The sequence below is a fragment of the Cebidichthys violaceus genome, unplaced genomic scaffold (genome assembly GCF_023349555.1).
Source record: "Cebidichthys violaceus isolate CVI_PGR_0920_01 unplaced genomic scaffold, fCebVio1.0.p SCAF_1, whole genome shotgun sequence".
Lineage (NCBI taxonomy): Eukaryota > Metazoa > Chordata > Actinopteri > Perciformes > Stichaeidae > Cebidichthys > Cebidichthys violaceus.
In genome coordinates, this window is record NW_027176262.1 from 22,740,412 (window position 1) to 22,758,800 (window position 18,389).

Sequence of the window (18,389 nt, forward strand, 5' to 3'; positions counted from 1 at the left end):
ATGCTGAGCCGTGTCCTCATCGTATGAACGCAGATCAAAGGCTTTCACGGAGCATGCCGTTAATTGAGTGCACTGGACAGTGTGCGTATGCCTCGCAGCATCCCTGGGCAGAACCAACACTTGTCCGCAAATGTCAGCTTTTTTTCTCCTCTCTGTGAATTAAAAGGCACCCCCTCACTTCCTTGTGTCCTTGTGGGGGGTTGTTATGTGTGTGTGTGTGTGTGTGTGTGTGTGTGTGTGTGTGTGTGTGTGTGTGTGTGTGTGTGTGTGTGTGTGTGTGTGTGTGTGTGTGTGAGAGAGAGAGAGAGAGCCTGTTTGATCTGACAAGCTTGAATTTAATGGACTGTGATGGGGCTACAGAGGACACATAAGAAGAACGGACAGGAAGCAGAGGTGGTTTCCATTTTTGCTCAGTTCTCTCAGTGTTGACAGCCAGAAGTGCAAAGACTGGGTCGGCGCTGTTGTCACTTTGAACTACAACAACGGCCCGTGTAGGCTTTACATACTTAAAGTGTGGGTCATGAAAGGTGTTTCTGCAACCAAAGATCGCCTGAGCTGAATCTGTTTTCTTTATTTATTTATTTTTTTTCCCACCTGCTGTATTCACAGGAATGTCTGCATTCCTTTTTGGTTTGGGTTTACAAATCTATGGCATCACAGCCATCCCGAAATATTTTCAGTTCTTTGATCAGAAACCTTACCTTCATGAAAAGACCTCAAAAAGATGTATTTTCTGCGCACCGCCTTCCACGCTGACTGATGTGAAACTCTACAGAGGTAATAATTTCAATGTGTAACGCCGGGTTGTTTTTTTTGTTTTTTTCTTCGCATTCTGACAGTTGCCTCCCGAGTGCTTGTTGGATAGAGAAGAGTTGCACCGGAGCTGATGGGATAGATGGAATCTCTTAGAGTCTCCCTGTTGAGACGACTTAGCAAACCAAGTGAGATGGGAGGCAGCTTTTTTTTTTTTTTTTTTTTTTTTTTCTTTCCGAAGGGTTTAACATCTTATTTTTAGAACGCAAGGATATAACGGCACGCTGGCATGTATAGCGGTACCGCTAGTCCCCTGTGACTGAGTGGCACTCACAACGCTGCCTCACCGTTTGCTGTCAGCGCTGTGGGGAAGTGATGTGGAAGCCCCGATTCTCCAGCTCAAACCCCCAGGTATAGACGGCAAAGGACACTGTTGGGTACATTTTTACATTTTGATAGCCCCGCGACGCAAAAACATTGTTACTAAAGATGGCAGGCCATTCCTTGCCATTAAATTGAAAAGAAAAGGAACTTCCTTACCATTTTTCATTTTCTTTGTGCTCTGTTTATCTTTTCATCTATCTTCCCATTCATCACCCTTGTCACTGAGACTCCCCCTTACCCACCATTTTTTTTTTGTGTTTTTCTTCCAGATAGTAAACCACCTGTCTTCAGTAAGAATCCACATGCCAACTCGCATGTCTACCTTATTGTGGTTAATAGTCAAATCCTTAGATTAAAGACTGGTTTCTGAGACAGCATTTCAGCTACTAACATGGAGTCGAGTGAAATAGCTCTCACTGCCATTACAAGAAAAAAAAAAATATCCATCCCTTTATATATTATGTAAAGAATCAACAAAACACAAAGACGTCGTAATATATAACGCAATCCAGTAGAGACGGCGCAAACTGAAAGATTAAAAAGTGTCGAATAAATATATTTCTTATTATCTACAGAATGGATCTGCATAAAAGACAGATGTAGATGGAGACTTCCTATGGCGTGCCAGGTGTGTTAGAAATCCAGAAGGCTGTTGGTCTTCCTCCCCTGTACTAATATCATGTACTGCATTAGATAATGGACTTTAGGGAGCGCACACACCACTCTCTCACATGTTGGTTGCACATCTGTTCATGCCAGCTGTGCTCTCCCAAAGCCAAGAGAAACATGCTGGGCAAGGTTAGTAGGGGTTGGACTTCTGCAAAGGGGGGAGACTGCGGTCCAACTCTACCCACCTGACGGGAGACTTAAAGGTGCTCTGTGGAGGTTTTAACCCACTAAGCTCCCGCATGGAGCAGCGTTTTAATGAGCGGGTGTGCTTCTCGTGCTCTGCTGTAGTGCACCTTCACAAGCTGCTAACTAGGGATGAAAAACCACGCAGAAGGCATTCTACTTGCTCGTTGGGTCTGAAGGATGGGATAAATCGGTTTATTGAGAAGGTGACTGAAAAGGAAGAGGACTCCGCAGGGTACTCTTTAATGAGTAACTTAAAACATTGGTTTCACTTTCCCTCTCTCTAGTTGAAAGCCTGTTACACTGCTGGAGACGCCAACCGTCGCTGAGCGTGGAAGTTCCCATACTTGGAAGGTTTTTGCCTTAAATGTAGAATATGCGGCATTTCAGCTGAACGCTGTTTACAAACGGTACCAAATGTACCATGTTATAGCTTAAAAGAGCAGACACAGCTGCCGTTATGTTGCTCTTTCATGGGAGGTAACTTATTCATTCATAACTATATTCATTCTGTGTGTATATTTGGATTAAAAGGCTACTTTAAAGATCCATCCTGCCTCATCGGTTCACTCACTATCACCTGCAGCAGCCTTCCGACATGAACAAGGATGTTTTTCTGACTTTGCACAGCCGCTATTGATCAAAACACTCGCCTCCCATGATGATATTGGCGTTTACAACGTTGTCACACCAGAGACGCATCGGCGATAAAACGGGGGCCGGTCCTCTGCCACCGACCTGGAGCGATTTATCTGCTGCCGAGCTGCGGCCTTTGTTGGCTGTAAAACCGGGCCGGAACTGTCGAGCGTCACGCTGGTCCGGTCCCAGCGGCCCGTCTTGAGCTGCCGTGGCCTCTTGCAATTAGCTTGGAGGACTGCAAATGCACACGTCCAATTAAAGCGGGGCGTGATGCACTTGACACAAAATCGATGCAGAACTGCCCCCTATCGTGAGAGGCAGCGGTAGCGTGAACAAAGTGACATCTTTCCTGCCTTTTACCATCATTTTCCTTCCCTCTGCTCACTAAACGTGTGATACAGCAGCCTCATAGTATTGAAGTACTGTCAGGGAGCAGCAAATTAATTGTTGAGGCAACGGCAGCGGATCGCAGGCAAGCATTTGGTTTTTCCACATTCTTTATTGTTTTTTGGAGAGATGGGCGTATTTCGTAAAAAACAAAAAAGTCCTTCGGATATTCTGGTATTCACGCAGCCTGCCATCTCCCTTCCTGCACAAGTCTGGCACATTTCAAGAAAATAAGCTGACAAGCATCTCAAAGGAATATTCCACTTTGATATAACATTTTGTTTAAACTGCATGCTTACTCAACTTTTGACATTAGTTGCGCCGTGAGCTTATTCAGCTTATTCAGCTTATTCTGTTTTCTCAGCAAATCCCTTTATTGACAATACACTAAATATAGCTTTTCTCCCCTTGAGCAAAATGAAGTCATTAGAATAACAGAGAAAACTTTGTGATGCGTCACCAAATAGCGATTTCCTCACATCCTGTTTTCAGTCAACATTATCATTTTTTTTTTTTAGCCATGACCACCTTTGTTTCCCAAGCTTAACGAAGTAGTTTGTTTGTGCCTTATCTGAACATTAAGCATATGAATCCTTCTTTAACAGTCATAAGCACCAGGTGTGAGGGGCTGACTGATCGCCTCAAAGATGTTATGTTAGGTATGATCAGATGTTACTGGACTAAGTTATGTTGACTCTTCTCTTCTCTGTTTTCGCCTGTTCAAATCAATATTCAAATGGTTTTAACACAATAAATAAAACATAGAATAATGCATCCATTATTATACATGAAATGATTGTGTAGAGGAGAAAGTCGGTCACATCATGTGACCTGCGTGTCCAACTGGCCACTATGGCAAAGATGTCGCTCAGACCAGCGCTGTTGCCGGGCAGACTTCAATTGTTTTCAATATGTGTAGTTCTAAAGACATAACTTTAATCGGTCTAGCTCAAAATGAAGTCTGTCTACGCTTTCCTGCTGGTACGTCAAGGGGAGTCACTCATTGATATCGCCTGGTTGATTACTTATATTAGTACAGAACGTTTTCTGAAAATGTATATTGAGGCCTTATCTTACCAAATATGTTCTGATTTGCCTACATTTCCAGAACATTGGATGAGCCAGGTTGAAAACGATTGTTATATTTTGTTGACATAATCGAGTCGAAGGGATTTTGGATACCTCTAAATTTTAAGAATAAAATATTATATGAATCAGGCTATGAATGATAAAGCCACTTCTGTAAAAACCTTCAGAATAGAGATAGGAATTAAACTAGAAAGTTCGATGGAGAAAGTGGAGATTTCGGGCCTGTCGGTGTGACAGAAACCGAAAAACGGCCATATTGTAAAATTCCATACATTTGGCGAGACGCTACAGGTGAATAAAGAATGAACTAATAGATATCACCATAAATCTTCCCCAGCTGATTACTTACATTAAGACAATAATAATATTTGTATTCCAACTGCTCTGAAATTGCATGTTTAAGTATGCAAATGAGGCACTATCTATAACTTTTGACACAAATAGACTAAACATGTGTCTTTTGGATGTTTTCTTTCTACTCGTCTTACTGAAGACATGTCAGGGAAGCAAAACAACCAAACCCCCCCCAAAAAAACCAAAGGTTTTGCTCGCGGTGTCTCTTAATTTCTTGCATACGAACCTTAACACTTGTACGCTAAGAAGAATCGCACAAAGTGTGTGTGTGTGTGTGTAAATGCAGATATAGCATTGGTACACACAGATGTCTGGAATCTGGCCGCAGCCTCTGAAAACAACAGCGGGGCTTGTTTTCTGTAAACACAGCTGGGCTCTGGCGCTCGCATGGGTGCTACAAACCTACTTGGAAGCTGTTCAGGCGCACTGATACACCCGTGTGCACTGGTGTGTGTGTGTGTGTGCGTGCACGTGCACGGGCATCACATGCACAAATATGTGCCGTTAAGAGCACGTATGTGTGAGCGTTATTGTAATGCATTGTCGGCGTGGGTGTGTGTTTATCTGAGTGATGCCTGCGCCTGCGGGGCAAGAGCGCGGAGCGAGGCAGCGAGACGAGTTTGAACCCGACCTCGGATACCCTGCAGCCTCCCACTGAGTATGTGGGATGTGGATCATGTGAGGGACACACACACACACACACACACACACACACACACACACACACTTGGTGGTGTCTTCTTTTGTTGGCTTGACTTTGTAAACTTTGTAATCCTCGAAACAGTGTTAATGGCAGCGTTGTTTTTTTTTTTGTTTTTTTTTTAAAAAGACAAAGAGATTACGAAACAAAACCCTCTTTGATGATTAAACTCCATTCTATTGTTGTGCATAACGCGAACGCAGCTTCAAAGTGTTGGCTTTGGGAGCGATGCCAGTGTGGTATTGAAATGTGTTCAGAATATGACATGATAATTAGACACTGCTGGCCCAGTGATCAGGCCCATCAGCAGCAACTGTCGCCCTTCGTTGCTTTCAAATAGAGCTGCGCCGAAGCACTGGGATGCGTCCAGTCTGCTCTGCTAAAGCTGTGTTACTTCTCCGTACTTCGAAAGGCAGAGAGGATTAAGTGGGTTTGTGAGGGTCCATCACTGGCTAGCCTCAAGGTGAGTGGCAAAATCACTACATCAGCATATTTTCATTCTCTCTGTACCCAGCGGAGATCCAGAGAGCCACTTTGTCAGAAGATCAGAACATAGTTTTTTTTTTTTTTCAAATTAAAAACTTGGGAGATATCTGGACATGGACTCCTATGAAAAAAAAAAATGTAATTTTCCCTCTCTTGCCTCCCTCCCTCTCAAAGCCAGCAGCTGTATGTCGATGCCCTGTAACTCCAATTTCACAGGATGGATTTATAGGATGACGTCTTTCAATAAATCAGTCTCAGTGCAGATGCAAGTCATTAGTTATGAGATTTCAGAGTCCTCCATTTCACAGCTCTCTAGGAATTTTCCTGGTAAGAACTATTTGGCACCAATTATAGAGGAAACGCAAAAGTTCTGAGACGGTTTAGCAAGTTGTGTTGAGTTTGTCAGCACCCTGCCAACTTCTCAAATAACGACGCCTGGTCAATGACCCCCAAGCTTTAATACTAAGACACTCTAGCGGCGTGTCAGCTGGTCACATGAATAGTGTCTTTTCAAAATAAACTTCTGTCTTTACAGGAAGTAAGGCTTAGGCAACGAAACAACTTAAGTTCAGGAAAAATTAACTTTGGCGAACTTCCTACTTAATGACAAACGAGTCACGTGTCTAGTGGCTCACGACACGAACGACACTAACGACACACCTGACTACAATGCTTTTAGTTTTTCCCGCATTGGACGAGAACAGCTGTTTGTTCACCAACAACCACTTCACCTCTTCTGTAGCGTCTGAGCTTAATCAACGATAAAGATGGAATCCCTTCTAGTCGACTGTAGCAGTGGCTTATGTTGCTGAACGGAAGCAGAGTTTTGGTTTCCCCCGAACATCCTTTTTTTTTTATGTAAAAGGTCACTGGATCCTTTTGAAGACGTGTCATCAGCATGTCATCGTTTCTGTTTTGGCCTCTTGTGGTCACAGGATTATCACAGACCTATAGCATTATCTTCACATGATTGTACAGCCTGACAGATGCACACTTTGATCTCATGACAGGTTGTGACAGTAACTGCTTCTTCTAGGCTTTTGAAAAAAAAATAATAATACTGTAAATGTAAGATGTATCCAAAATCACTGTCAAATGTGACTTTATATAGAAAGAGTGGACAGAGGAATACATATTAGACCAGTAGACGTAATCACTCTTAGGTATGGAAACCATGTTAAAGTTACCTACTCCTGTTTAAATGCTGTGTTATGATAGATGTACAGTGCATACCATATACATATATTCCGTAATTTTATTTGATATTTTTGTCTTTGTGTTACAATTAGGATTATTAAATATCTGCATACATTCAATGCAGAACACACAAAGGCGCATCTCAAGAGGACAGAATAAAATGCTGCTGTGTGGAGGAGTTTCCTCTTCTGTCAGATCTGCCACAGGGGTAATTAATAATGGGGGGGGGGGGGGGGGGAGAAAGTGCTGTGTGTGTGTCATTAGCCTCTTGACTGGAGCGCGGACCCCTCCAGGAGTGATGAGCTCCATGGCTGCTTCACACTCAAAAGACAACGTCTGTGTTCCTCAGGCCTCCTCAATTAATCGTGTGTGTTAATTGTAGGCATTGATCAGGACAAAAGAGCCTTTTCCAAGGGGATGTGAGCTCGATGGAAGAAGCAGAGAAGTGCATCTGTCTTAAAGGGGAATTAAGATTTCATTCATTGGCCGTCATTAAATACCAAGTATATGGCTAAAATCGGGCAAAATGAAAATGTGTGGTCAGGTTTTGAACCGATCTCCAAGTTAGCCAAACTTATTTTGGAAGGGAAAACAATGGTGAATGGTATATTCATAACCAGAACTGTCTGTCGTACACATCCGTCACAGTAGACCCAGTTCCTGGTCGTTCCTGTGCAATGAGGGTTATTTCGAGGCCTTACCCCGAAATCTCTCCACTTTGCTGTCTTTACTCACTAGGTTTGCTTTTCGTGAAAGAGCTGAGGTCTCTGAAGCCTAACGTGTGATTCATGAACTAATCATTACATAACGATTCATTATCTGCTATAAAGTCCTTAGAGTGTCAGAGGTGAGCTTCAGTGCAAGTCGCAAAACACTTCTCCAGTACGCCATGCTTTATTCACCAATCATCGTTGTCTCTCTTGCCTTTATTAAGGAGAGAAAAACACTCTAAACATCTGGTTTCTTCACCTCTGAACACCTCCCAGCAGACATCCAGGGCATCTTTCATTTTTCCCAATCAACAGTTGATCTGGCTAAAATGTTACCATGCTAACAACCTGCTTTAATGGTCTGTTTCCTTCCCTGGGAAGTGGTGAGTACACTTTTATGGCAACAAAAACCAGTCCCACGTTTGAATAAAGGAGCTTTGAATTCTAGAAAGCTCAAGTCACAAGTTTCCTGGTGAATCAGCTCAAGCCATGGGCACCGCAGAGCACTTAATAGTAAGCATTCTCCACTGGGGAAAACGTGATTCATGAAGAGTAGCACTGCACTAACCAGCCCCTCCCTCCTCCTCCTATACCAAAAAAAAAAAAAGTCACCTAGATGTATTGTCATGGAGAAACATACCATGCTGACTTGGAGTAATTTTTCTGCATATTCCGTCTGACTTGAGGTCAAACACGAGAGGATTAGCGAGCCTCTAATCCATGCAGGTCGTGATGTGGCCTTGGGCTGCTCTAGTCCTCTCACTTTATTATGCAGGCTGGCTGGTTTGGAGAACTGGAGCACGCCACCGCTCTGGGGGGGATTTTAAGCTAAATAAATAGACAAAATAAAAAGAGCTGGAATAAGAAAGGATTTTATGGAGAAAGAGGTGATATTAGCTTTGTGATTGAGTTGGGAGAGTGGGACTCAAAGAAGGAGCGGGAATGGAGAGTCACACTAGATGTGGAGGCATTTTGTGGTGTGTCTGCTCTTAATTATCATATCCCCCCAGTGTGCCGTCTCCCTTCCCAGCTCTCCCACTTTCTTCATCTCCTTTTCAATTTTCTAATTGCTTTGGTTTTAATTAAAGCCACACAGAAGTGACAGTGAGTCAGTTAAAAAGCCACGAAACGGGCACAAGTATAGTCAAAGGCGGCGTTTTTTTTTCGGAGGAGGGTATTTCTGTCAGAGAGCGTCGCTGCCTCCCACAATACTACAACGCCTAAGGATGAATCAACAAGCTGCCTCTCTCCCGCATGAATAAGTGATGTGAAATCACACATGCTGATGCTATATTGGGAGGCCCGTAGTGTGTCGTGGGGAAGTGTAATAAGGGCTTTGTGATGCTTATTTTTGTAAATGTATACATGGTATATTTATACAAAGACCCCTGGAGAATTGTGACGTCTCAAACACCTATTTAATATTTCACTGCTTCTGTGCTTTGTCCCCCCCCCTCCTCACTTCTTATTTGTTTCATAACCATATACGTCACATCTGGCTGTGTCCCCTTTGTGTGTCATTTCCTCCCCCGATGAATCCCAGCCAATTCCCCTCTACTCTACTCTACCCGCTCAATAGCTGATGCACTGCAGCCTCCCTCCACCCCTCTGCCTCCCTCACTTTCCAGAAGGTGCACAATACACAATACGAGATTGGGAGCATTTCAGTTGCGTCTCAACGGCTCTCAGCGTGGAGACGGCTCGCAGCAAACAATGCAAACAACGGTAAACTGTGCTGACAGAGGTAAAAAAAAAAAAAAGTGTTTACCTGAAGGGGAACTGGAGGAGGGTGCTACGCTTCTGCGCCGACGTCCATCGGTCGGGGACGGCTTCATCAGTTGTAACCGCCGTATGGGCGTAGCGCAGAGAGCGATGGCCGTGAGCGAGCCTGTGGGGCACACGCTCACATGCAAGAACATGCACTAAAAAGCCTGCGCTGCCAGCCCGGCTATGTAAGCAGAGAATGGAAAAGCTTGAATAACAACACACACACACACACACACACACACACAGAGGGAGAGCGATTTCCCTCTGGTAGACATTACTCCACTGTATCTTTGCATTGTTTGCTGCTCTGAATGTTGTATTTTGCTCCACGTTCCACATTTTGAGACTGCTCCTCATCCCGCCTTTCCAATTATACAGCAGCATTTGGGCTCCAGCTTCTAACGATACCGTCGGCGTCCTACCTGTCTGTGAGAACACAGAGGATCCGCCAGCTGAACTGGGTCCTCACTGTACGCCGATCACTCCTCCTCTGCAGCGAGACAATCACAATTACCTCCCAGCCTTTGATGCGCTTTTCCAAATAACTGGGTCGAGTCAGATGAGAGTCTGTGAGTCAGATACTAATTTGCCCCCAAAGTTGAGGAAAATCAAACAATTCAGTGTAAAACTCTCCACCTACAAGATAACTCTGAGCTGGAAATGATCGCGATCGTGCCATTTGTTTCCAGGCTTTCTTCCGCATTTACTGCTTCTTCATTAGTCCAACAATTAGTGTAATCAGCATTTTAAGAAAAACAGGTGTTATGTAATTTGAAAAAGCTTGCTGTGCCTCCACTATATTAAACATTGATATTACAGGAATATGTCTTCAGAGTTAACAATGATGAACAATGACAGCCAATGAAAGGTCAAATTGTCATTATTGTTTAGTTTTCAAAAGGTTAAACTTGCATATATTACAAACGGTCGAATGACATAACTCAGCTCGAGGTCCTCTTTCTAGCTCTGTTATTGCTTTCAAATACATCTCATGTTCTTTATCAGCGAATGGAACGCCAGTCACATGGCAACATGTTGTCCTATATGGGGGCAGTGCTCAGGCTCCTGGTCAAAAACATTGGTCTCTAGTTAGGTGGTTCAAGGGTGGAGTTCTGGGGTTTAAAAGTACTGTATAATAGATATTGTTTGGGATCCGGGGGAGGACCGAGGTGGTCTATACTCCTAGATTGGTGTGCAGCCTATATGCTATGCTAGCTGTTCCCTTCGAAGCTAAGCTAACCATCTGCTGGTTGTAGTTCCATTACAGGCAGACAGGAGAGTGACAATCTATCTGCTCATCTAACCCTCTGCAAGAGACTGAAGTAGAGTATTTCCCAAAATTGTTGAACTAGTCCTTAAGATTACTGGTAAACACCCTTAAGACAGCACACCCCCCAAGAGGAAAACTGGAGTGGTGTAAGACATGATGTGTAGCTGGAGGGACCATGACAAGGACAGTGGACACGAGCGACGGAATGCTGAGGGATGAGCTCTTTCAACCCAAAGGTCACGGTTGTCATCGGTGAATGGAAGTTGCTCAGGTGTCGTCGCTTGTCCTCCGAGAAAAACTCACGAAAAGCTTGTAAAATGACATTGAGTTGAGATAAATTACCATTCATACTTCTCTGGAGGTGAAGAATACATTTTAATTCAGCAGGTTGAGCAGTTTAACTGGAAAGTAAAGATTTCCCTGAAAAGAGTCGGTACATCATTCATGAAAATAAATCTCTTTGAAACAATTTACGGCAATGTTAGTCTCGCCTTTAATTTACCCTACAGTCGGTGTAAATAGCCATATTAAAATGGAAAACGTTCCATTTAACACAGCGAATAAGCATATTTATTCTCAGATTTATGAAGTTCAATGCACTTCACTTTACTAAGTGCATGTCATGCTGTCTAAATTACAGTGATGGATGTTTGTGTGCATGTGAACGAGCTTATTAGAAAACCCACACCCCATCAGCTCCTGCAAATAGTTACAAATGGATGCAGGGATGCCTCATTTTGTTCCTGTTCATCATTTAACATCTCATGCAGCTCACTCAAACATGGAAAAAAGGGAAAATCAACCAAGCTGACTTTGGACTTGATCATTATTGATATATGTTTTGAAGCATTTTTGGCATTAAAACAAAACTATTTTTTTTTTTTAATTCCTTTAACTGTGTACATCATCATCATCACCATCAAAACATCAGAATTGGCAAGGTTTGTGTAGGCTTTGGGTTCTGGCTTTATTCATTTAGTTGTTTGATTTTCACAGTTTCTGAGCTTCTACAGGAATAAAATGTTTATTCTTGGAACCAAAAATAATGATTTTATTAAGTTATGTGGAGGAAAAGCAGAAAGCATTGGCCGATGCAGAGTAAGAGCAGTTGAGGTAGGTGTTTTGGAGGGGGTTGAAATCTAGTACTGTAGATGGGCATCAAACACCAGATGCCACTATGAATACAATTACACCCCACTCTCATCCATGCATATAACCTCTGCTTCTGTGCTCATTTATCATTTAACACAATTATGAGGGGAAAAAAAGTAAAATGGAACACTTACTTGCGGATCAATTTCTATCTCGGTGAGGGGAATTTAAAGAAGAGGAAATAGAATTTATGTTCTAAAGGGCCATTAATAATAATAATAATAGCCTGGAATATCTACAGATTCAACGTGACACTTTCATTAATATCTTCAGTGGTTTTCAATGATTTATTGAACTGCAATATATCACACCATAGTCTGCATGTCGACTTAGACTTTTCTCTTTTTTTTTTTCCTGTTGTTCAGGAGCTTCTGTATGTTGTTGATAAAATGGGCTTTTTTTTTTATTCCATTTGTAGCCAACATTGCGCTTATATTTTTTACACTGTCTATTGTACATAAATCCTATGTGTACAGAAAGAGTGGATCTGTTTGTTGGAAGCAGCTTTAGTTTAGCCAGCAGGTCTGATCAGGGGAGACAAAATGCAAACCAGAGCAAAGATAGAGGGGGGGAAACAAAACATACATTTGCTGGCATTATCAACTTCTGGTGTAAATGAATTAAAGGGAAATAAAGGCAAGAAGAGGGGATCCAGCGTGGCTTTAACGTTCTCTTAATAAGTCTATAAAACATTAAATACAGCAATAAACAGACTCAGACTGCAACGGTAGACATAAGAAGATATAGATTTTAATATCTTTATAAACATTTTTGTACTGTTGTTTTCTGATGATAACTTACTGAACAATTGAATTATGGCAAATAAAGAAGATGAATAGGCATACAGTAGAACAAGAAATAGGGAGGTGAGGAATTGTGCATTAACAAATAAAAGGCTTTAAAAATATAACATGGAAAATACGTAAATAAACGAATCACCAGAAAATCAAAAACCGAAAAGACTCCTCCTGACAGGAGGAGCAGAAAACCCTGTTATCATCATCAACGTCACTGATATTGTTTTTTCTCATAGTAATACAGTAAATGATTAATATCAGCACTGCAAGAAGTCCTCTTGTCTCCATTGGTACTGGTACAGTTCACATTGATACAAACACCATCTTATCGGTAGATTTAAGGGAGGCACAAAAGCTCCAGAAGTACAGCAAGACGCCCCCGCAAGTGTCCATCCGTCGATCTGCATTGTACTGCAAACCCTTGATACTTCAGAGGCGATTGTCTCGGATCCCCACATCCATGGACAATCGCATCAGTTCATTGAGTGGCGTAATTTTCTCTGCACGATCCTCGTTTCGCCATGCTCCTTTCATTCTCCTTCTTTTTTTTTTTAATGTTTTATTAAGTCATTGATGTTGACGCGCACATTTTTTTTTTTTTCCTCGAGTCTTCCATTGACGTTGAGTGATTGAGAAAAAAAAAATGTGTTCCTCACGTTCTCAGTGAGGGAGGTCCGCCCTCGCTGAGGAGGGATCAGTTCAGCGCCACCTCACCGGGAAACTGAGAAATCACCCCTTTGACCCTCCACCTCTAAGGCTCCTGTCGGCCCCGCAGCAGGGATCCGTCTCTAGGTCCACTTTGTGTCTTAGAAAAATCAAATGAACAACATCTGACACAAGATATAGACAGACTTCGTCAATATTCACAGCTTTATCTCCCAGAGGCAACACACGTCGTTTTCCAAGCAAATGAAAAACAGCGCGCGGCAAGTCCTCGTCATCTTTGAAACAATTGACAGCTTAATATTCGATTGCACAGAGGGAGAGAAGTTGTTTGAATGAAGATGGAGGCAGAGCTGTGTGTAGAAATGTAATACCAGTGAGAAATGCTGTTAGAAAGGTTGGTACAAGTACCTAAAAAAAGGTCAGCATCGTGCAGAGAGTACAATTTGTTATGGCTCCATGTAGCGTGTGAGCTAATGGTTGCTCTATTTATAGCCTTAAAACATCTGTGGCTATAGATTTCCATTTTGCGGTGTTAATGGCACATTCCATTGTCTGATACTGAACGACTATTTATTGCCATGCTTACACTTTACCTCTTTGTTTATGAGAAACACTTACACCCATTTGTCTGGATAAAATACATTTGGCAGAAAGGATGAGGGCAAAACGGACTGGCGCCAGAGGCCTGACAGGGTCATTGACTTATCATAAGTACTTGATAACAATTTACAAACTGTGAACTGAAAGTTAACGCTGGATGGAGCACTTGAACACCTAGCTTATATGTCTCAGAGCTAACAAGTTTACCTCATTTGCTCTGTCATCTCTTCCTTCTTTTCTCTATTTTATATATATATATATATATATATCTGAGCTCCAGTTGAGTGAAAAACAGATGTTAAAAAATACATAAGGTACCAAGACATATGCAGATGAAATCATACTGGCACAAGTGGCAGTGCAAGCTTGGTGTGCATTATTCTTTTGTCATTCTCTGTCTCTCAGTCCCTTCGATTTTTGTGCCGCGAGTCTTTCTGTTGTAGATGTTTGATGCTTTTGATGCCTGTTTCAGTCTGAACAGTAAAGCTCCCTACACTACATTTACACATATAATCACACTCACACACACACATACATAAAAGACACACAGGCCTTGTAGTGCAGGAGCAAGAGAGGGTCTGAGGGCTGTTTTTTTTTTTTTTCCTTTTTTCATTTTCCAAACCCTCTGAGGGTCAGCGGAGAATGAAGTCAATATTTGTCGTTATCAAGGCCGCAACGAGGGCACAGACATGTAGTAATGACTGGGATAAGGTTGCCCTGTTGTTGGCTTGCTGAACCCCACTAGGGGGGCGAACAGTGGTCCGGGGAGTACACTTGTGCTTCCTCCGTGTGATGGTGCCGTCTGGGGATGTGTGGTCATGTTTGCCCCCGTCTGTGAAATCCGGGGAGGAATCCTCCTTGTCTGCCATGACCTCCTTCGAGTGGTGAACCTCATTGTCACCCTTCCCCTTGCCCCTGTTCCGAGGCTTCGTGCAGTTCCGAGAGCGGCCAGGCCTTGAGGGGTGCACAATGTGGGTCTGCCCTCCAGAACCCACCACCACACCACGATTGATGGACGGATTCACCGTGCCAGATAAATTGTTTGTCTGGGCTCTGGACTCAGAATTAGGTACGGTGGGTGAACAGTTGGGGAAGTCCTCCTTACGCAGCTCCTTCAGGTCTTTCCCAACCATATCAGCCGGCGCATGGCAACCCACTGAAGACGTGGAGCCTCGGAAACGCTTCAACCATTCCCACAGCGACAGGGCCTTGCAGTCACATGACCAGGGGTTGTCGTTGAGGCGCAGGTATTCCAATGCGGGCAGCGTGTCCAGGCACTCTCCGGAGAGCTGTATCAGGGTGTTGTTGAACAGGTAGAGGGTGTCGAGACGTTTCAGGTCGTGGAAGGCCAGGCGGTCAACCCACTCGATCTGGTTTTGGTGCAGAAGCAGTCGGTCCAAGGCTCGAAGGCCTCTGAAGGTGTTCTGGTTAAGGCTCCACAGCCGATTGCCATGCAGGAACAGGTGGCTCAGGTTGTGGAGGTCCATAAATGTGTCATCCTGCAGGAACTTCAGATGATTTTCCTGAGGAGATACAGAGAGCGTACCATCATTAGACTACACATTGTACAAAGTTTTCATTCCAACATAATTGTGCTGAATTACTGTCACAATAACTTGTGTCTACATGCTATGAATGCGTTTTATGAATCAGCACACTATGCAAATAGCATCAATCTGTGATCATCTGTTCAAATTCAGAATTCTCAGTGAATAAGCACTACGGGCTCTGCCTTGTACTCCAGGGGAAGCTTCCATCTGACCTATTGCATGCCTTCGGAAAAGTGGGACTATTGTGGTTATTTTCACGAAATGGAGAGAATTAACAAGCAGTGCTGAATGGATAATCGTGACGCCAAACCATCTGCGATGTAATGCACAGAAGAAATTTGGATTTGACACCACAGATGGAAAAATTGTGGCTAGAAGTGCGGTTTGTTTGCTGATGCTGATGTAAAATGCAATTGCCAGCTTGTCACTCAAGTAAGGCAGGGGAGGCACTGTGAATCAACAACACATTAATTTTACAGCATAGTCTAGAATTTGTCTACGTAGGTGGTGTAAGTTCAAATTTGTTCTTGCGGAAGAGTGACAGCCCTAATAGAGTCTTGGTGGTAGAAACAGTCTAGTGTACCTGCAAGTAGAGATACTGCAGGTTTCTGAGGCCTTGGAAGATGTTATTAGGGAGTGAACTGAGCCCACAGCGGTACAGGTGAAGCGCATTTAGCCGATTCAGCCCGTGAAAGGTGTCTTCCGCCAAGGAGCGCAGGTGGCGGTTATCTCCGAGGTCCAACTCCTCGAGCAGCGTGAAGCCGTGGAAGGTGGACGGCTCAATGTAAGTGATGTTGTTGGAGTAGATCCAGAGAGTGACCGTATTGGAGCTGAAGTGTCCCCGGAGTAAGCGATGGATCTTATTGTTCTGTAAGAAGATGCGCTCGCTGTCGGGAGGGATGCCTTCGGGGACCGACAGGAAGTTGTGGGCTTGGCAGGAGACGGTGCTGGGTGCAGTGTAGCAGATACAGTGACGGGGGCAGGACCAGGACAACTCGAGTCCACAGAGAACCAGCAGGAACTCCAGCCCACAGCCTGCAGAGAGTGCACACACACAGAAGAGATAGTTAATGCCTCCTTGTCTAGATCAAAACTTGAAGTGTAATATTTTAATAACACAAAGAGTTGACAGCCTCTATAGGGCCTCTGTGAGGCTGTACTTGCCCCAAAAGCTAACATCATCAAGCTAACATCAGCATGCTAACGTGCTCACGGTGGCAATCCTAACATGCTGATGTTTAGCAGATATCATGTTTACCATGTTCACCATCTTAGTTTAGCATGTTAGCATGCTAGCATTTGCCCCAGTAGCCCTAAACTCACACAAGTCAGGGGATCATTAAATTAAATTGAAATGTATTGTATGTATTGAAGTCATACAACACAGGTCACACATCAGTAAACACTGAGGAGAATTCAAAGGGGATTGAGTCACAATTTTGCAGATAAATTGAAAGCCTGATTTTGTATTAGTTTTTACACAGTGATGTCGTCTCTCTCTCTCTCTCTCTCTCTCTCTCTCTCTCTCTCTCTCTCTCTCTCTGATTGGCTCAACTTGTGCCACAGTGCTACATATGGACCCTCTCTGTCATAGTTTACTTGCTGAATACAATGAGTGTATTTTGGCCCACACAACGAGGAGTCTATTGAAGAAAGCAAACAATAACTCCTGCTCCAGTGAATCACAAGATATCTCTGTGAAGCTGATTGGATCCCAGTCGCAGCACTCTTGTCTGATTTGACGCCAATGCAGCTATTTCAGAATTACCCTTTTCAATATTTCCGCCACCAGGGAGATGTGCTATTAAGAGTCCAATCCCTTCCCTGATTCCATCGGCACTACTTTGCAGTGAGCGGAGGCTGTGATCAGTCTTTTTGTGTTGTTAAATGGGGCGTGGAATGCTTATTTCAACTTGTAGTAAGCTGCTCCGAGGCGCTTTCTGATCGGTGACATGATTCCCCAGATCCCTGAGACTGGAGATGTGACTTATCCACAGGCTCATCTAAAATGAGCACAACTCACACAGCCCATCATGAAAGTTCCATCTGACAACCTCTGGCTGTCTTCTATTCAATTTATTCTTCACAGCATAGCAGCAGCCTGATTCACTGCCTCTAATCGATATGCCTCTGTTGCCTTTTAACTCTCCCTGTAATTCTGGGTCTTTTATGCTAGAAATTCAGGAGCCGCAGAATAACTCTCCGCCAAGAGACAGGCGTATTTATCTAATGTATTTTCTCACCAAACTGTGGCTAAGCTGTGACATTCAGCGTCTGACTCCACTGACCTTTAACAGTAATTCTCTGTGTCTAGTTGCAGAGCTGGAGCATGGAGCTGCGTGTCACCTGAACAGGAGTGTGCTCTCTCGGGCACGGATCTAATCCTATTTGTTAAGCCCTGCCACTGGGCAACAATGGAAATGCAAGCATCCTCCTAAACCAGAAATGTGCCCACAAAATGGAGCGATTCTTCACGGCTGAACACGGGCAAAAGGTTGAATCTGAGCGCGTGTTCGTGTGCACTGTGGGGATATTTCCAGCTGGAGATTGTGACACGCCATGACAGCACTACAATAGCCCTCGGCTTTATTTCGACTTTTAATTTTAACGTCATGCCCTGCATCAGTACGTGGATCCTTTACTTTGTTACTGGCTATTTCCAGATTTGTCACACCGATGTTTCACTTTTTTTTCTTTTTTGTTGCTCTGCAGCAGCATATTATCTAAATCTTTCTTTCTACTCGCCAGTTCCATAAAGATGTATCAAGCGTGGCACTTGCTGACTGAATGAATAGGTGAAAGTGTTTTGCCTTACTTTTTGGGAAATAAAGGTTTGCTTTATGTATCAGACAAATAAGCAAGACAAGACACAGTCAATTTCCCTCCCGCTGTTTGAAGAACATTCGCATTAAGCAGCAGCCCCCAGGTACTTGAGATGTTACTGTATTTCACATATTATCAGAATATTGACCCACGCAGAAGAATCATTTCCATAAAGAACGCACAAAAAAACAACAAATTGAATCCGTCTTTTGC

The 18,389-nt window shown here is 43.4% G+C and overlaps 1 protein-coding gene across 1 annotated transcript in view; it reads right to left on the reverse strand.

Annotated features, from left to right (window-relative positions):
* Positions 1-12,470: 12,470 nt before the first annotated feature.
* The window catches only part of rtn4rl1b (reticulon 4 receptor-like 1b), a 130,097-nt gene continuing 124,178 nt past the window's right edge, over positions 12,471-18,389 (reverse strand). The window contains exons 2-3 of the mRNA XM_068715720.1: positions 15,937-16,388; positions 12,471-15,326 (exon numbers count right to left, since the gene is read on the reverse strand). Of these exons, the coding sequence (XP_068571821.1) occupies positions 14,436-15,326; positions 15,937-16,388 (1,343 nt within the window). The 3' untranslated portion in view covers positions 12,471-14,435. The remainder of the gene's footprint in view (positions 15,327-15,936; positions 16,389-18,389) is intronic.